Source organism: Dreissena polymorpha, chromosome 1 (assembly GCF_020536995.1).
Source record: "Dreissena polymorpha isolate Duluth1 chromosome 1, UMN_Dpol_1.0, whole genome shotgun sequence".
Classification (NCBI taxonomy): Eukaryota; Metazoa; Mollusca; class Bivalvia; order Myida; family Dreissenidae; genus Dreissena; species Dreissena polymorpha.
In genome coordinates, this window is record NC_068355.1 from 107,208,248 (window position 1) to 107,229,652 (window position 21,405).

Genomic DNA, 21,405 nt, shown 5'->3' on the forward strand with positions numbered 1-21,405 from the left:
AAGCGACCGGTTGCCGAAATGAGCACTAGCTCCGTAAGCAACATTTCCTGGTTTCGAGTCCCGGAATAAGAGCTCGCCTTGCAAGCGATGGGTGTTCGGGTTCGAGCGCCGGTCTGAGCACTAGCCCTGTAACTATAAATCCCGCATTTTTCGGGTCCGGCGCTTAGACTATGACTTGGATCAGGGTCCGTTCGCTTAAATGGTAAGTACTTAGCCGGGATTTTAGCCCGGGGCCCATAGCATACAGGATGAGTGCTCGGGCAGGGCCTCCAAACCGGGACCCGTTACGTAGAGTGCGAATGCTCAGACTGGGGTCCCAGTCGCTTACAGGGAAAGTCCTTGGACTGGGGCTAAAACCCAAAGACCCATCGTTCAAAAAGGGAGCTATCAGGCCTGGATTCGAAACCGGAATCCGTCACTTATGTGGCTAGTTTTCACACCAGCGTTCGAACCCTGAGCCCAGTCGCTAACTTGGCGATTGCTCAGATAGGGTCTCAAATCTGGGATCCATGGCTTACATGGCATGTGCTCAGACAGGGTTCGAATCGGGGATCTATAGCTTACAGGGATAGTGCTCAGACCGGCGCTCGAACCCGAGCACCTAGTAGTATAAGGGGTACTAATTGTGATAAAACGGTAAAGATGAAACGCCGATCTGATTGGTTAAACTTAAAGTAGTGGCCTCAACTTAGTAGGTCCCACAAGTTATTTAGTTGAGGCAACAACTAATAAGTTGTGGGAACAAGTTATGAAGTTGTCTCCACAAGTTTCTAAGTTGAGGCCTCAACTTGCAAAGTTGTTCCCGCAAGTTATTAAGTTGAAGGAATAACTTAGTAAGTTAAATGAACAAATTACAAAGTTGAGGCTTCAACTTAATAAGTTTTGGGAACAAGTAAGGAAGTTGTGGCCACAAGTTACTAAGCTGAGGTCTCAACTTAATAAGTTGTGGGGACAACGTACTTAGTTGTTTCCACAAGTTATTTTAAACGTTGTTTCCACAAGTTATTAAGTTGAAGCCACAACTTATGACGTTGTTCCCTCAACTTTATAAGTTGTTCCCACAAGTTACTAAGCTGAGGCCACAATATAAATAAAGAATTGCGGTTGTCACCTCTGTGCCACCGTGTAAAACAGAAAAACACGCATTGCTTTGCTATATCTAATGGAAAAGAGTGGAATAATTTATTCTATTGAAACGATATCTATTACAATTAGCTGTCCAATTTGCCGAAACATCACATAAATGCAAGTCTAAATGACGAAGATACATTTTACAGCAGATTTATTAACTTAACGTCAAATTAATTCCATACGAACATGCTCTATCACGAGACACTTTTAAAAATGTTAAAAATAATATTTATTTGATTTTGTGCAAGAAATGTTTAACAAAAATACGTCTCTTGAAAACTTGTGTTTTTGTAAGTTCGGCATTTTGAATTGGGACCATCGATATAGTTTTTTAACTGTCCGTATGTCGGTCTGTCCGTCAGTACGAAAACTTTAACATTGGTCATAACTTATGCAATATTGAAGATAACAACTTGATATTTGGCATGCATGTGTATCTCATGGAGCTGCACATTTTGAGTGGTGAAAGGTCAAGGACATCCTTCAAGGTCAAATATATGGTGTCTGTCTGTCCGTCCGAAAACTTTAACATTTGTCATAACTTTTGCAATATTGATGATTGCAACTTGATATTTGGCATGCATGTGTATCTCATGGAGCTGCACATTTTGACTGGTGAAAGTCAAGGCGCAGAAGGGGGCATTGTGTTTCTGACAAACACATCTCTTGTGTATATTTGATTTTCAATTGGGGCTGTTTTCATCAAGTATGCCTTGTGCTCATTTGTCACGGTACAACTTTCTGCATTACATGTATATGCTTGTTGTGAGGTGAAAACTCAAATAAAACTAATGTATTTTTATCAGTTATACATTTTGTTAAGCTGAAAGACATTAAAAACTAGCACAGTACCCATACAAGATTTTCATGTTATTTCCTAATTGTTAATTTATTTTTGCCGGCATGAATATCATTATGATTATGCTATCTGTATTTGTAATTACCGTGTATTTCAGCACAGCCTGGGTCAGCAAATCATGCAGAAGAACAAGTCCTTTCCAAAGTGTTCCTTTTCATAGCAGCTATTTTCATGGTCTGGCTTTTGTTAGCTTGAAAACATGACATGATCTGTGGTGTGTCGGGACTGAGGATGATAAAGGTCTACATTGGGCCACAGTGCACTTACATGTGCATGTTCTGCTCAAAGCTCCACTATTTCCGTGATGAGACTGTGTGTTTCAAGTGGAGGCCGTTTATTGTGCCCATCGCCATGTTAACACTTAAAATGGTAGAGAATCGTTGATTATAGCCATTCAGGAAACATAATTTGGATCATTCTTAGAGTCAGTGGATGTATTTATTCTACTAAAACTTGACAAATTTGAGTTGTTTAACCTCTCAAATTTTCCGATTACCTTTCAACCTGACATTTATACCCTAATGTGAACTTAAGATAAATTAGTGTTCCTGACTGCTATATAATACCTGTCAATTATTACTTTTTGGTGAATCCATTAAACAATTTCTTCCTGAAGCGCTTGAATAAGTTAAAAAAAGTTTTTCGAAAAATACCAAAACATTCTTCTTGAATAGGTGTGTGTAACAAACTACCAGAGTATTCTATCTAAATTTTATGTTGTGATGTTATATTCAGAAAATGATCAGTATGATTTATTTTCAGATATTTTGTCTGATGTTCAAATTTATTAGCCAGACAATATTTATTAATTGTATACATGTATATCTGTTTCTGTTGTTGCTGGTATGTGTTAAATTCACATGTTGTATTGTGGAATGTTGAGTTTTCATTAAAGAGACAGCTCCTCTGTTTTGGGGTTGTAAAAGAGACAAGTAGAGAATGTTTACCATTTAACAATCTTTTAACCTTAATAAATAAACATCATTTCTGTCACAATTTTCAGTATGCAAAAATCAATTTATTTCTGGTAAGCAGGTAAAATAGAACATGGAAAATTGGTTCTTCTTGAATGCTCTGAGCTTTTATAATTACATACTTCAAGCAACCAGGAGGGTCAATAGCTGGGAGTTGGATTATTGCAACTACATGGACAATATGACACAACTTGCCTCATTCCAGGGGATAACTTATGATATATGGACTTTTATTGAACAAATTCTTCAAAAATCGTATCTGAACCCATACTGTAGGCCCATAGGTTTTGTGTAATGTTTGTAACAAATAATAGTTCTCTACAAAATTTATTAAAATCTTGACTATGTGGTCAAAGTTGGCCTCATCGTGGTTGGTCTCCTTATACTTGGAGCTTAAATAGCTCTTGTATCGTAATGTATTTAGGACCATAATGACCTGCTAGCTTATTTCACATGAACTATGACCACACTGAGGGTTGGCAGTTTTCTTTATATGGCAATAGTAAAACCTTGATTTCTGATCACTTGCTCTCCACCCCCCACCCACCCCCAAAAAAAGAGTTAAATCTTCATTTTCTATGTGAGAAAAAAAGGGAAATAATTGACGTAATGAATTATTTTCTACATACATAATATAATCATTATTTTGCACACATTTAATCAGAATGTATTGCTTTAATAATAAAAGTTTATATTCCTTCCCAAGTAAGTCCTTCTTAACTTAAGGAGAAAGTGATGTTTCAAATTCGGTTATTTCCGAATATACCTATTTCAAACCCATTAATCATGTCCCTTCATGACTCTCTATGCCTATTGTTCAATTAATAATTGATGGTCTGTGACTTAAAATTCATGTTGACAACTTTTGTTGCAAACATAAGTTTGTTTGCAGGTCTTCAATCTAGACGTTTTTAGTTTCATTTAAATGTTGTGGGCATAGCTTGCACAATAATTTGCTTGCTTCATCTTTGTGGAAGGCATTAAGCATTACACTTGTCTGTCCATACGTCCCAACACTGTGTTTAATTTGTTTTTAACAAAAGGGTTGATTTCACTCAAACTTCTTAATTGAATGTGTAGATTAATGCAAGAAAGGAATCTTGCCTATGCCGCATTTGGCAGAATTATGACTCTTGCGTTTTCACCTATTATCCTGCTGGGTGGATCTAGCTACATTTGAAGAAGTTTAAGGACTATAACATTAAGATTATTGTAAAGATTTTTTTTCTGTGATAAGTTTGGCAGAATTATGGTTCGTTGTGGGTTTTTTCATAATAGAATTTATAATCCTAAAAATATTTGGTTTTAATTCCTCTTTTAATACTAGGTGGAAATTGCTCTTACATTAACAGTTGAATAATTTCAACGTGTTAATGTGATTTTAAAGAAAGGAATTTCAGACTAATTTCTTTTTTCAATAATTATGCCCCTCGTCCAAGAAGAATGGGTATATTGTTTTGCTGGATGTCAGTCCGTCAGTCTGTCGGTAGACCAGCCTGTATGTCAGCTAGTAGACCAGTTTCCAATCAACAACTCATCAACCAATTGACCTATTGGCTTGATACTTCACATGTGCATTGGCCTTGGACAGGAGATGACCCCTATTGAAATTGGGGTCACTAGGTCAAAGGCCAAGGTCACTCTCAAGTGTGAAAATCATTTTTTATCAATAAACTGTCGACAAATTGACCGATTGGCTTGATACTTCATATGTGCATTGGCCTTGGACAGTAGATTACCCTTTTGAACTTTGGATCACTAGGTCAAAGGTCAAGGTCACAATCACACTAAGTTGAAAACCGTTTCCGATCAATAACTCGTCAACGAATTGACCAATAAGCTTGATACTTCACTGTATCACATGTGCCCTGCCCTTGGACAGTAGATGACCCCTATCAAAATTGAGGTCACAATGTCAAAGGTCAAGGTCACTATCACACAAAGTGGTTTCGGATCAATTACTCATCAATGAATTGACTGATTGTCTTAATACTTCGCATGTGCTTTGGCCTTGGACAGTAGATAACCCCATTTGAAATTGAGATCACTAGGTCAAATGTCAAGGTCACTTAGTCTATCACACTTAATGTGAAAATCGTTTCCGATAAATAACTCCTCGACCAATTGACTGGTTCGCTTGATACTTAATATGTGAATTGGCCTTGGACAGTAGATGACCCCTATTAAAATCGGGGTCACTAGGTCAAGGTCACTATCACATTAAGTGTGAAAATCGTTTTTGTTCAATAACTTGTCAACCAATTAACTAATTGGCTTGATACTTCACATTTGTTTTGGCCTTGTACAGTAGATTACCCCTATTGAAATTGGGGCCACTAGGTCAATGGTAAAGGTCACTGTTACACATTAAAGGTACAATCGTTTCCGATCAATAACTCGTTAACTGATTTACCGTTTGGCTTGATACTTCCCACGTGCATTGGCCTTGTACGGTAGATGACCCTTATTGAAATTGGGGTCACTAGGTCAAAGGGCAAGGTCACTGTTACACACTGTGAAATCGTTCCCATCAATAACTCGTCAACTGATTTACCAATTGGCTTGATTCTTCACATGTGCATTGGCCTTGGACAGAAGAGGCCAATTCACATGTGAAGTATCAAGCCAATCGGTGAATCAGTTGATGAGTTTTTGATAGGAACGATTTCACAGTAAGTGTGTAACAGTGACCTTGCCCTAAAAATTTAGGTCACAAAGTCAAGGTCACCCTCACACAAAGTGGTTTCCGATCAATAACTCATCACTGAATAGACTTATTGTCTTGATACTTCTCATTTGCTTTGGCCTTGGACAGTAGATGACCGCAATTGAAATTGAGATCACTAGGTCAAATGTCAAGGTCACTATTACACTTAATGTGAAAATCATTCCGATCAATAACTTCGCAACCAATTGACTAGTTTGCTTGATACTTCGCATGTGCATTGGCCTTGGACAGTAGATGACCCCTATTAAAATCAGGGTCACTAGGTCAAGGTCACTATCACATTAAGTGTGAAAATCGTTTCTGTTCAATAACTTGTCAACCAATTAACCGATTGGCTTGATACTTCTCATTTGTATTGGCCTTGTACAGTAGATTACCCCTATTGAAATTGGGGTCACTATGTCAAAGGTCAAGGCCACTATCACCTTAAGTGGTTTCCGATCAATAACTCATCAACGAATTAACTGATTGGCTTAAAACTTCACATATGCATTGGGCTTGGACAGTAGATGACCCCTATTCAAATTGGGGTCACAAGGTCAAAGGTCAAGGTCGCTATCACACTTAGCAAGAAAATCTTTATCAATCAAGAACTCGTCAACGAATTTACCAATTGGCTTGATACTTCACAGGTGCATTGCCCTTGGACAGTAGATGGCCCCTATTGAAATTGGGGTCACTAGGTCAAAGATTAAGGTCACTATCACACTTAGTGTGAAAATCGTTTCTGATCAATAACTCATCAACCAATTGACCGATTGGCTTGTTACTTCACATGTGTATTGGCCTCGGACAGGAGATGACCCCTATTAAAATTGGGGTCACTAGGTCAAAGTCACTATCATACCAAGTATTAAAATCACTTCAGATCAATAACTTGTCAATTAATTGAACGATTGGCTTGATGCTTCCCATGTGCATTGATCTTGGACAGTAGATGACCCTTATTGGCATTCGGGTCACTAGGTCAAAGGTCACTATAACTCTTAAGTGTGAAAATGGTTTCCGATCAATAACTCGTCTAGGAATCAACCGATCGGCTTGATACTTCATGTGTGCATTGGCATTGGACAGTAGATGAAACCTATCAAAATTGAAGTCACAATGTCAAAGGTCAAGGTCACTATCACACTAAATGTGAAAATCGTTTCCGATCAATAACTCCTCAACCAATTGACATGACGCCGCCTGTCAATCATATCCTTATCTAAGAATTAATCTTCCAATCAGCGATCGATTAATCGGGCGCGCGAGTTAGCAACGAACTGTCCGCCATTTTTCCTAGACAAGCTATGTCTAGGTTCACTTTTATTTCAATATTTTCTTTTGTTTTCCTCTAAAAAAAACGTAGATTAAAATTGGTAAAACAGTGTCAATGGGGATTATGTACCGGTAACTCGGACAATCGATATCCTGACAAATAAGTTGGTGGCATTGAATTTATATCGTTTCCAAAGCCGAAAAGAGATCTTGAGAAGTGTAAGAGATGGATAAATGCAAGCGGTCGTCCCCACGAACAACTGAATGTCAACACTGTCAAAGACGATTACAATATCTTATTATCGAATATACTAGCTGAAATAAATAGTTTTATGTTATCGATCTGATCATCACATAATAGTTAATGTTTTAATAGTTTTGTCAGTTACTAGGTGATTAATAGAAGCAAGGTGCATCTGCATTACTTTAATAATAGAAGTAAAACTCAGCATGAAGCCTTATTCATGCTGTGGTTTATTAGTCTGATAGTAATGCACTTTATTGTCATTATACATGTTATTTGAAGGTGACACGTGATATCTTAATAACGGTATCTACACATGTGCAGACATGTGGCGTAACCAATGAAAGCTTTTAATCCACACTTGGAGATCGAATGCCTAGTTCTCATTTTTTTTCAACGAGTTTCATTTATTTGATTCGAAAAAAACGGAAATGAAATATGGCAAAACGGTGTAAATAGGGATTATGTAACTCTGAAATTCGGTATCCAGAAAGATTTCCAACGCGGAAATGCGGTCTTGACAAGAGCGAGTGGAAGCTTCAATGTGTAGAATTACCGAGATCACGCTTATAGAACATTAATTTATTTTAAAAAAACTGGAAATGTCATATAAGCAATAACTAAGCATTATTACGAATGAATTATATCACGTGTGCATGTAAAATAATAGAAAATATTGGTACCCACTTAGCGTTACTTAACGAAATCCCCGTTATAAATCGAGTTTTTGTGTCAGAAACAATTGAAAACCATTTTATGTTACTATTCTAATAAAAACGTATTGATCGTGTAGCAAAAAAAACGTTATAAATATTTGATGTTCTCTATAAACGTATATGTTTGCATTTGCATACTAACTAAATGACATAAACCCCTTTTACAAGTGTAATATGGTGTGAAAAAGTCCAGAAAAAATCATCCGGAATATCGCGTAATTCTATATGCAATCTATAGGCAAAGAAGCCATTTTGGTGTTAGCTTGTCTAGGTTTGCTAACCGCTAAGCCACGTGATTAAGTGGGCGGAGCGATCATCGTCCAGGCGTCATGTCAATTGACTGATTGGCTTGATACTTTACATGTGCATTTGGCCTTGGACAAAAGATGACCACTATTAAAATTGGGGTCACTAGGTCAAGGTAACTATCACATTAAGTGTGATAGTTGTTTCCTATCCATAACTCAACCAATTGACCGATTGGCTTGATACTTCACGTGTGTATTGGTCTTGGACAGTATATGACCCTATTGAAATTGGGGTCACTAGGTCAAAGGTCACTGTTACACGCTAAGTGTTAAATCATTTCCGATCAATAACTAGTCAACTGATTTACCAATTAGCTTGATACTTCACAGGTGCATTGCCCTTGGACAGGAGAGGACCCCTATTGAAATTGAGGTCACTATGTCAAAGGTCAAGGTCACTATCACACAAATTGGTTTCCGATCAATAACTCGTCAACGAATTTACTGACTGCTTGATGCTTAAGATGTGCATTGCCCTTGGACAGTAGATGACACCTATTGAAATTGAGGTCAGTAGGTAAAAGGTCAAGGGTACTATCACACTAAATGTGAAAATCATTTCCGATCAATAACTCGTCAACCAATTGATCAATTGGCTTGATACTGCCCAAATGCATTAGCCTTGGACATGCGATGACCCCTATTGAAATTGGGGTCACAATGTCAAAGGTCAAGGTCACTATCAAACTTTGTTTGAAAATCGTTTCAGATCAATAACTCGTCAAGTATCGACCGCTTGGTTTGTTACTTTACATGTGCATTGGCCTTGGACAGTAGATGACCCCTATTGAAATTGGGGTCACTAAGTCAAAGGTCAAGGTCACAATCACACAAAGTATGAAAATCATTTCCGATCAATAACTCGTCAATGAATTGACTGATTGGCTTGATACTTCACAGGTGCATTGCCCTTGGACAGTATATGACCCCTATTAAAATTGAGGTCACTATATCAAGGTCACTATCACATGTAGTGGTTTCCAATCAATAACTCGTCAACGAATCGACCAATTGGCTTGATACTTCATGTGTGCATTGGCCTTGGACAGGAGATTACCCCTATTGAAATCGGGGTCACTAGGTCATAGGTCAAGGCCTATATCACACTAAGTGTGGAAATCGTTTCCGATCAATAAGTCAACGAATTTACCGATTTGCTTGATACTTCACATGTGCAATCGCATTGAACAGTTATGACCCCTATTGAAATTGGGGTCACTAGGTCGGAGATCACTATCGCACTAAGTGTGTAAATTGTTTCCGATCAATAACTCGTCAAGGAATCGACCGATTAGCTTGATACTTCACATGTGCTCTGGCCTTGGACAGTAGATGACCCCTATTGAAATTGAGGTCAATAGGTCAAAGGTCAGAATCAAACAAAGTGTGACAATCGTTTCCGATCAATAACTCGTCATCGAATTAACCAATTGGCTTGATACTTCCCACTTGCATTACCCTTGGACAGTAGATGACTCTTTTTGAAATTGAGGTCACTATGTCAAGGTCGCTATCACACTAAGTGGTTTACGATCAATAACTAATCAACAAATTGACTGATTGGCTTGATATTGGACGGGAGATGACCCTTATCGAAATTGTGGTCACTAGGTCTAAGGTCAAGGCCACTTTCACTCTAAGTGTGAAAATTGTTTCTGATCAATAACTTGTAAATCAATTGAGGGATTGGCTAGATACTTCACATGTGTATTCGCCTTGGGCAGTAGATTCCCCCTATTGAAATTGAGGTCACTAGGTAAAAGGTCAAGAGTAGTATCACACTAAATGTGAAAATCGTTTCCGATCAATAAGTCGTCAACCAATTGACCGATTGGCTTGATACTTTACATGTGTTTTGGCCTTGAACAGAAGATGACATCTATTAAAAATGGGGTCACAAGGTCAAAGGTCAAGGTCACTGTTACACATTAAGAGTACAATCATTTCCAATCAATAACTCGTCAACGAATTGACTGATTGGCTTGATACTTCACATGTGGATTTGCCTTGGACAGGAGATGACCTGTGTTGGGATTGGGGTCAAAGGTCAAGGTCACTATCACACCAAGTGTGAAAATTGTTTCCGATCAATAACTCGTCTACCAATTGACCAATTGGCTTGATACTTCACATGTGCATTGGCCTTGAACAGTAGATGACCCTTAGTAAAATTGGGGTCACTAGGTCAAAGGTCAAGGTCACTATCACACTAAGTGTGAAAATTGTTTCCGATCAATAACCCATCAATAAATCAACAGATTGGCTTGATACTTCATGTGTGCATTGGCCTTGGACAGTAGATGACCCCTATTGAAATTGGGGTCCCCAGGTCAAAGGTCGAGGCCACTTTTAGTTTGAAAATTGTTTCTGATCAATAAGTCATCAACGAATTGACCGTTTGGCTTGATACTTCAGAAGATGTTGTTTATAGAGGGTTGTTTTTGAAATATTAAAAGCTATTAAGTAAACCATAACCAGACTTCTTGCTAGAATTTCATAACTATAGTACTAAACATATTATTTTATTAAAATAGGGCCTCGGGTAAGCCTCCTTGGGTCACCTGCACCCTCTTGTTTTTATAAATAATCATGATGATGGAAAGTTCATTTGATTAGACACATGTCTTCATCTCATGTTACTGTATGATAAGCAATACTCAACAAAATGATACTACTGTATCTTTTTGAAATTGTTTTAATTTAACGAAAACATATAATAAATTATAATTATATGTAGCTTAGTCTGACTGTCATATGTTAAAAACGTAATGATTTAATTAATTCATTAGAATATAACTTGTATCTGCACAAACATTTTCCCCAAACCTTTATTACGGCTACACATTATGAATGTGTTTAATAAAATACAAAATACCCTTTAAAACAATATAAAACACAACATATTACACAAGAGATTGTATTGATATCTGTTTTGTTTGAAACGGCAATTGAGATGATCGAGAATAAGAGTGGTGCAGATATGGCATTAATATTGTTTAATAAATTAATGACGATTATCAAGTGTTTCACAAATGACATTTTATTGATTTCAAAATTGTCTTTTCTTTCCATGTGCTACAAAAGATGTATTCATTCTCCTTTCTGTACTTGATTCCACCTGAATACCTATATTTTCATTATTTTTACAAGCAGACAGCTCAGTCTGTAATGATTTAATCTGTGATTGTAGTCTATTGATCTCTTCTTCATGTTCTTTCTTAAAATGTTGTAGCTTCTGTCGATATATGTCCTGGTGAGATGATTGTTGTTGGAGTGACACAGCTGTAGCTGCTTTCTGACATTGTAACTTGACAAGCTTACTCTCGTACTCCATTTTGGTAACGGCAATATCTTTTTGATAATCTTTGGTTATCTTGTTTAATTCAGATAAATGTTCACATTTTAATACATCTATTTCTTTAGTTTTCTGTGCAATCTTACCTTCTAATTCATGTTTCAATTTCAAAAGTTCACTTGAATGATCATTTTTAATTTCCTTTATTTGATAATGGAGTTTTTTAATGTTACTTTCCATTTCATTTTCAATTGAAAAATGTTTTTCAGCCATATTTCTTAGATTTCCTTTAAGGTCTGCATTTTCATGTGACATTACATCAATGAGATGCAAGTCATTGTGTGTACTCCTTAATGATTCTTGAAGCAATTCAATTGTGTTTTCAAGATCAGAAATCCTTTTCTCCAGAGCTACATTTTGCTTTTCTGCAATTTCAAGGGACTTAACAAATTTATGCTCAGTCTTTTCCGAGGAAGTATTATGTTGTTGCCAACACTGAAACATTGACTCAAACATGGATACATCCCCTCTGAATTCTAGGCGCTCTTTAATGCAGAACTCCTCAACACATAAAATGTTATCTAAGTCATTTGAAGCTTTAGTCATAATGCAGGGATCTGATTCTGTGTTTTCATCTGTATGGATTTCAGCTATGTTATCGCCTTCCATTTTAATTCCTTTCATATAAATACAGTTACATCCAAATCTGAAAGAAAGAGCCTTATTTCAACATGTTTTCTTCCAATTTCTTAATTTTAGGAACCTTTGAATAGTACAACAGAAAAAGTATTAAAGTTTCTTTAGTTTTAATTTAGTTAAGGTTTTAATTATCAGTCATGCATTTTTTAAATAAACAAGAGATGTGTTTGTCAGAAACACAATGCCCCCTATTGCGCCGCTTTGAAATTTTTTATTTATTTATTTTTACCTTTGACCTTGAAGGATGACCTTGACCTTAAACTTCCACCACTCAAAATGTGCAGCTTCATGAGAACGCCACTTTGAATTTTATTTTATTTTGACCTTTGACCTTGAAGGATGACCTTGACCTTGAACTTCCACCACTCAAAATGTGCAGCTTCACGAGAACGCCGCTTTTATTTTTTTTAAATTTTTTTTTACCTTTGAACTTGAAGGATGACCTTGACCTTGAACTTCCACCACTCAAAATGTGCAGCTTCATGAGATACACATGCATGCCAAATATCAAGTTGCTATCTTCAAAATTGAAGAAGTTATGGCCAATGTTAAAGTTTTCGGACGGACAGACGCCATATATTTGACCTTGAAGGATGACTTTATCTTCACCTTTCACCACTCAAAATGTGCAGCTCCGTGAGATGCACATGCATGCCAAATATTAAGTTGCTATCTTCAAAGTTTTCGGACGAACATTTGACATTTGACCTTGAAGGATGACCGTGACCTTCACCTTTCACCACTCAAAATGTTCAGCTCCATGAGATACACATGCATGCCAAATATCAAGTTGCTATCTTCAATAGTGCAAAAGTTATGGCCAATGTTAAAGTTTTTGGACGGACGGACAGACGCCATATATTAGACATTTGACCTTGAAGGATGACCTTGACCTTCACCTTTCACCATTTAAAATGTGCAGCTCCGTGAGATGCACATGCTTGACAAATATCAAGTTGCTATCTTCAATATTGAAAAAGTTATGGCCATTAAAGTTTTCAGACGGATGGACAGACTGACATACACACATACTGACACACTGACGCACAGTTCAACTGCTATATGCCACCCTATCGGGCGCATAAAAACATGAAATAAAATTGTCTATGCTTTATTGAAGGTTAGCTTCATTATTTTTAATTGTGCATAGTGGTGAATATTTCAAAGTGGACATGCATGGCTAGGCTACCCCAAAATAATTGTTGTTAGTTGGACAACTATCCCCAACTCAGAGGGTCACCAGTTTGCAGATAATTGAATATCCTATAGATATAGAGGCATGCTGTAAGATAAGGCATGCCTTCCTTGCATTGTTCCTACCTGAATGTTGGGAGACAAAAGGTCCGCACTATCATTGCTAATGTACCACAATAGGAACACCATGCAATTAGCTAGGGCTGTATTGAATACACTAGGTAACGAATACAATACGTTTCACGAATACAGGGTGGCGAATACGAATATTTGTTCAGGAATATGAATTTTAATGAACAAAAGTAATACTGACAACTTGACATGGCATTATATAGTATGAAACTATGGGTATTTGTCAATTTGATTAATTGAGTATCATTGCATACTGAAAATATGAAATATAACACTTTGAAATAACAAAACACTGACTAGAACTGCTTAAACTTTGAACACAACGCCAGACAATTAAACAACGTGTATTTGGCAGGCAGCTCAACGATATCAATAGCATTCCCTTTGCTACTAGGCTGCATGTTTGTTGATAAGTTGTACGATCATTGGCGTAAAGATAAACAAAAAATAGATTCCATCTGCCAATCTTTTGTGTGTGTGTTTGAGCATCAAAGCATTCATATTTGCCTAAATAAACATAAAACAACCATCGAAAGATTGTTCAATTCAATGTAGTAAATATTCAACCGGTGCCCGCCATTATTGTTGATAATCTCACTGTGTAACACAGTGGGTGGGGTAAACATGATGAAAAACGCTGGAATTAGGAGAAGAACATTTAAATATAGGGGTTTATTGTATGAACCTTCATTTGAAAGGTAAGATAAGATGATTAAACTTTCAAACTCAAAACCATGTTGTTTGTATTCGCCAAATGTTCGGTTCGGGAGAAGGCGAATAACGAATACGATTCGTCCACAGCCGTATTCGAGTAATTCGAATATTCGAATGTATCGTTACAGCCCTACAATTGACCAGTCGCCAACTCCGCCCACATTTTGTCGATCAGCCAATCAGATATCGATTGTTCACACACCCCTCAGCAACGCTTATCTGGCCGCCATTTTGTCCGACAAACAAAGCGTGTTGTACATATGGAATGAACGTAATTTTTAAGAGTTTACACAGATTTTATATCAAATGCATGATCATTACTGTTCGATCATTATTCAAAATTGTAGGTGCTATACATACTTTATAAAAGGTTATTATTTTATCTTCATTTCTTGAACATATGAACGAGTAATGAGAAAACAAACACAATAAATAGTTTAACCACACCAGGTGTGTGTTCTATAAAACGTGTTATATCGTTTGATGCACAATATTATTAAGCAGTTTGGACAACATTATAATTGCCACACGTGCTTATTAATCTCAGCGTAATTGTCGATGATTAATAAATAACAGTATGTTGCGTGGATCTCAGAATGAAGGAACATTAAGGCATTGTTAGGTACTGTACACAAGAAAAGAAAACTATTTAATTACTTAAATGATTTCCAATTACATATTTATTTTCTGTGGATCATAAACAAGGGATATCATTATAAATTGTTAACTTAAATATTGTTTTAACTAAAGTAAAAACAACACAAAGGTGATTTCAACGCGGCTTAGCCAGCTTAAAGCGACTTCAAGTGTAAAATGTACGGCTTATAATACAACAACAACATTTCTAATACAACATATATTGATACGGGGAGAAATGTGAAAATTGCAATTAACATATAAGGGCCATCTTGTTATAAATAAGCAAATGCATAATATGCTAAATGTATTCAATTCGATTGTTCGTGAACAGCACCGTAATACCAACATTTCATTTTTTGATAGTGAAATGTAACAGGTTCGCATTAAACATCAATGAAATAAAATGCATATTAGACTATCTGTTAATGAAACCACGAAATTAGGCCTGTATTAAATTATGGTTACAATCAAAATTTAATTTATATCCTAATAAAACAATTCGGTGTCTTTTTAAAAATAACACAATAAAACAAAGATCTAAACATTTTTAATAAACAAAAAAACCATCATGATATGGATATGTCATTTGCATTTAATAAAAATATTTTCAAAATTATATATGAATAGCCACCGGGTTTACTGTCAGACGGTTGAATACAAGTTCAAAATCAATATGAAATAAATGCTCATTTTTACAACGGATTTTTCATCATCTCCCTATATAATATGTATAAGACACGTTTCTGATAGTCAGTCTGCCGTTAACTCATTTATTTTGATTACGCCATTTCTCTCTAAAGTTTTTATGATTGTATTAACGTTTTACAAAGCAGTTTAGGTTAGTGTGCGGCTTTAATAATTTATTTTATAGAAAAGAGCATAATACATCATTACAAATATAGAATTTCCCTCACGTAATCCGCTATAATTGCGATCTGCTTGTCCGAGTTTTCTAATAACTAGACCACGTGACTATGTGGGCGGAGCGATCGATAATTTGGCGACTGGTCAATTAGCAGGTGTTCTATCTCATGGATGAGGATCCCTAAGAAAACCTTGCTCACTGTGTACAAAGGGGATGACCTGAACATGAGCCAAGGAAGAGGAAACCCTGATAGAAACCCTTAGACCTTACGACAGAGGTATCAGGCTGCACAACAGACTATAACATACCAATGGTCCAATGAACATAGATTAACATGATACGTGAAGTGGACAGTTATTTCTTACTTTACAATTTCTCATTGTATTGTCCATTAGTTATTCTTTACTTAACAGTTTCTTATTGTATTGTCCATTGACCCGATTCTGGTGGACACCTAATTTGGGTGATATTTTTTTACATGAAGAACAAATAACTCATAATAAAATACACATGTATAACACATACATTAGATAATTATTTGAAGGTAAATCATTTTTGTTGTATTTTTATGATATTTTAATTATTGGTTCCGATATACTGTAATTTCATTTCTTATGTCATCAGAATGAGGTAACCGTGGGAATTAGGGTTAAATTAAATTTAATAATGAGGCTATCTTCTTTAAGTTTAAAATACAAATGTTAAAACACCTGCTTATTGGTAATATAGAACTTAAAATTACATTGTCTTTCATAGAGATTCATTTTAAAATTGGTAAAAATAATTGACAAAAAAATCGGTGTAAGCAGAAAACTTATAGATCTAACATAATTTCAAACTAAAGCAACAACAATTGATTTCCCTTCAAAGAATAATTTAATTCCCGTGAAATGCATGTAAAACTCACAGGAGAGAATCCCGTATAAATTTATATATATATATATATATATATATATATATATATATATATATATATATATGAATCGCGCCATGAGAAAACCAGCACAAATGACAAAATTTTCGATTTTTACCTTTTTCATTTTCGTTATCTACGTTCTTTCCCGGTTCCATATATGTATAACATGTCATACTTTTCCAACTATAACCTAAACTAATTTACATTTACGTTAACCCGTGTGAGTCTAAAGTGAGCGTCATTACGTCGTAATTTGACGCCGCGTCATATTTCATTTTATTTTCGAACTCACTTCGTTCATATTTTATTTGGAAAGGTCCGTGATCATTATTTAAATTTTTTATCATTTTGTGTTTGATACCGATGACGTAAATGTGTTACTGTTTGGTTATTCCATATAAGGTGTTTATATTAATTTATGATTTTTCTTCAAGAAAATAAATAACGCAGTTTGTTGGATAATTTAAATGAAATTGGAATGTTGATATATTTTTGTTCAACAAACAAACGTACAGAATCCATAATACATTAACAATAACTGGTTAAATCAACCCTTAGCACAGTTCGAGCAGTAAACATGTCACATTCTGTCTAACACGCGAAGCCTTCCTGACCCCGAGCTTACAATAGAGGTCGCACATTATCACGCAAGTAGTCGCGACGTGCTGCAGATTATCCAGGAGCGAGCAGCTGAACTGGAAGGTCGGTGTTCTTGAAAAGGAAACCTGGGTTCTTCAATAAACACAAAGAGGTCTCTTCACCGTCGCTGCATGTCTTAGCCATGACAACAACGGGGTAAGCAGACGATATTCGAAAGTACTGATATTTCATGCAGTGGATGGACACATTCTATTATTTGTATTTTGTCCAAATCAGTAGGATTGTTATTAAACTATTTGCGTTTAATATACCAGTAAATTTTATGTAATGTAATAACTGCTACATACCGTATGCCAGGTAGCGCATTGAAGTGTTCGCCTAGAAACGACTTCCAGTTACGCCAGCACAACGTTGGGTAACGAACTGCAGCGTTGGTGCTGCTCGATCCGTCCGCAACGGCTGCAAACTCGTCCATTGTCTCTACGTCACTTTTTTATTGTTTAGGCGGTAATTCGGATCACCCGTGTGGTATTTTCGTTCAAAAAAGCGTATTCATAATATAAAGCATAGTTGACATAGTAGCGCTTCGTAGCTTACAAGAGCTATTCGTAGCTTAATACCATACAAAACAAATATAGTACTTAAACTGTTATACACATTAAATGCGCCCGTGTTGTTAATTACCTGGACAGTTATCGGCGTGAATAATGAACGACCTAGATGTATTTGACGTTGTTTCCGGTGCCCAATCTATCATGGAAAGCACTGCGTTTGGGCTGTGCGTCGTCTTGCCATCTTTCCCAGGGGTGTCGTTCTCGTCGATTAGAAAGTTCAATTGTTTATCGCCACTTTTGCAGAAACCAAAGATCTGAACTTTTCTGAGTGTCATGAAATATATATTTGGCCCATCTGTCTGGCGTAGTGTGGTAAACTTACACTCTGACTAAAGTCAAAGGTGAAGTGGCAATATCGCACGGGGTCAGAAACGGCCATCTGAACACAGTTTAAGTACACGTTTCTTTCCTGTAAAATATGAGCATGCATTATTATCAACACCTATTATCGTTTTGGTATTCGTGTTATCACTGAAATTTTTAATTGCACCAGCAAAAGATGAAAATAAAACATTAAATTATTACTTATATGTGTAGGCTAACAATTAATTAAGTTGTATTACAAATAACAACGTTGCGAGCGTCAGTGATGTGCGTCTCCATTGCTGTCAGTGCATGTAGCTTCTCGTCTTCTGTCACAGCGCCCACGATGTCACTTCGAAGTCGCTCGCACGTGCCGCAAACGTCCTCTCTTGGTTTTGCAATTTCAATGTGCGGAACGCAGTGCAACCAGATGCTTTTGAATGCCGAAATTTTCACGCACCGCACATTTCGCTCTACACAAGCAGCGCTATATTGCGCATGTAAATGCAACTTTGTTGTGCTTGATGGAAGGAAGACGATTGGAATATTGTCTTTTCCCCTTGGGGCTGCTGGGTATGGCAGTCCAATTTCTTCGGATGTGTTCATGATGAACTGCACAACCCGATTTACATCATCAAACATAAGTGTGTGTTAAGGTTTTCGCCCTCTGTTCCCGTGCGTTCTCGGTGTACAATCACCCTGATTAACTGTCTGTATCAGTGCATATAGAACCATGGTTCAAACAGAAATCTCAAACCTAAATTCAAGCACTTTTCAAGGACTTTTCAAGGCCAAATTTTCATTTTCAAGGCCGAGAACCGTACGTTAGTTTCCTTTAAAAACTGCATTTTCAAACCAGATTAACATAGTAAATATCTTTTTTTTTATTTGCTCAAACACATTACACTTATTCCACAATAACTCATACATGTTATTTCTAGTTATTACATAGAAATACAGGTTATCCATCCATAACTCAATGAGTCTCACATATGTACAGTACAGCCAACGCGGCACAAACATAATCCGCGGCTACACCACGGCCAGATTATTAGTACGCGGCCGCCGAATCGTGTGTTCACGCGGCGTATCGCCGTGGCAATCGGCATCGATCCGCGCAACGACGCAGAGTCTGTATTAACCTCGCGTACTTTCGCGGAGTTAATCCGCCGCATACGTACGCGGCGGATCGAGTGAAAAGTTATCCACCTACATGTACATACATGTATGGGAAGCGTAGAATAAATTACACGCAACTGTTAATGTTTCGTTCGATTATCATTAGGCCACGACTTTTATATTTCTTGGTTTACAAAACCGCCGACCCTAATTTTTGGAAAAAGGGAAAAAAAATAAAATCGGAAAATCGTCTTTTTTTTAAATATTTTATTCCCGACCGCACTGCAAAACGAGCGAAACGAGAAAAAAAAAACGATCCGGTTTGAGTACGGTTGCGAATAAAATCAAGTAAGTACAATCAACGATTGGTTCACATATATTGCAGAGATCAGGATATTTTTCAATGTGACACATTATGTACCAGTCCTTTTATGGGCACTTCTCAAAATTTATTTCGGGTAAAAATTACAGACAATAAGAAAATCAGCGTCAGTAAAATGTCGACCCCATCAAAATTTATTTCCGAGTCTGTGACGCAACTATATTGTTTAACATGTTAATTATATTAAACAAACCCGATATTATAGTAGATAAAAAAGTATTTGATAATTAGTATAAATAATCCAATAAAACACTGCCATTATTTACGATATATGTGTTTAGGAATTTTGTAAACACGTCCGCCATAGTTTATAGGAACTGTACAGAAAGTTTGGAAATCGGAACAAATCGGTATATCTCGGAAAATCATTGATAAATGTATTTGTCGTTTCAATGCATAGGGCCGAGTAATTTCGGCAAATCGGAACTCAACTTGCGTAAAACACTAGCTCAATTAACCATTAAACTCCGCCTCCGTTCTCGGCAAAAGATTCGAAGGCGGAGCTATGCACGTGCTTTTATTAAATTGGAGGATTGCAATTGAGAAACAAACACACGATTGGTTCGGCATGTTGATTGCTAGACAAAGGAAGCCAATTTTTTCGGCGCGAAATTTGTCGCTTTATTGCTTCAGACAGAAAGCGGCTTTCCTTTGATGACGTCAAACTGTCAATTCACACAGACTGCACATTTTCGGAAGACTTTAACTGACTCCTTGTTTACAATTCCGGTAAAAAAAAACTTGCTAACATTAAACTTTGGATTAAATTATCAAAATAAAGCAAAAGCGAAGTTGACAAATATGATTTAATTAATTCGCATCAGTTCAAATAAGACGTTTTGCGTTGTAAATCAACGAGTTTTCATGACAACAATAACTTTGACAAACATTACCGCGACGACGCATGGATCGATCTACCTCGATTTTTTTTCATGTACGATCTCATAAGTCGAGTAAGAGCAAACACATACCGGGTAATTTGTGTATGAGTAGTTTATCTTATATAAGATTTATGCAACGGGCATTGCATTGCGTAATGAAGCGCATCGAATTATGGAAATGAAGCGCAGTTTTTCGTTTTAATGGGAGAAGAACGCATGTCATGTAATGGAGTGTTTAAAATTGCCTGATGTTACAAAAGGTGCTTTTAGGACTCATTTCATTTGAAGATATAGATGTGTTTCATTGCATAATTTGATTTTTTGTCTCTGTGTTAAGGTTATAAAAGATATGTTGTCTTTGTTCTGATGTTATTAGTATTAACTTTTTTCCGTTTTTTTTTTTTTTTTCGACCGCCCGATGGACCATTTTCAAAATAATTTTTGTAAACCAATAAAAAAAAAAGTCGTGGCCTTATTAAATTTGTAATCCGTAACACACTTCCGAATTTTAATGCTAACGCGAACTTTAGCAAATTCTAGCGTCAAATAAACAGTGCTAAAATACCATTTGTTTCATAAAAAGCGCGCGAAAATTATGCAGACATGTAGAACGTCGTTTGGAAAGTTTGGGTGTATTTTGTGTTGTATAAATACATGAACATCACGTCACGCGTAAATCGCGTGTTCAGTTGAAAAAAAAAGCCCCGATTAGACGTTATTTCATCATCTCTATAAATAGTAACACATGCCAAAATGTATTTGATACTTAAGGAAATATCGAGAATGTTTGTGTATCGTAAATATTTACCAGCATTTGCTTTAAAACTGGAAT

The 21,405-nt window shown here is 36.5% G+C and overlaps 2 protein-coding genes across 4 annotated transcripts in view; one reads left to right on the forward strand and one right to left on the reverse strand.

Moving 5' to 3' along the window:
* LOC127865239 (E3 ubiquitin-protein ligase RNF185-like) overlaps positions 1 to 3,665 on the forward strand; it is a 422,044-nt gene extending 418,379 nt beyond the window's left edge. For 2 of the 3 annotated variants that reach the window (XM_052405272.1, XM_052405274.1), the window contains one exon: positions 2,093 to 3,665. In XM_052405272.1, coding sequence (XP_052261232.1) covers positions 2,093 to 2,193 — 101 coding nt within the window. In that variant the 3' untranslated portion in view covers positions 2,194 to 3,665. Of the gene's footprint in view, positions 1 to 2,087 lie in introns of all 3 variants that reach the window. The other variant, XM_052405273.1, reaches the window with a different exon arrangement.
* A 7,234-nt stretch (positions 3,666 to 10,899) lies between these two features.
* LOC127843147 (coiled-coil domain-containing protein 152-like) lies at positions 10,900 to 17,738 on the reverse strand. Its single transcript, XM_052373000.1, has 2 exons — positions 17,622 to 17,738; positions 10,900 to 12,221 (listed from the first exon to the last, which is right to left on the reverse strand). The coding sequence occupies exon 2, from the start codon at positions 12,197 to 12,199 to the stop codon at positions 11,270 to 11,272; it is 930 nt and encodes a 309-aa protein (XP_052228960.1). The 5' UTR covers positions 12,200 to 12,221; positions 17,622 to 17,738; the 3' UTR covers positions 10,900 to 11,269.
* Between the last annotated feature and the right edge of the window lie 3,667 nt (positions 17,739 to 21,405).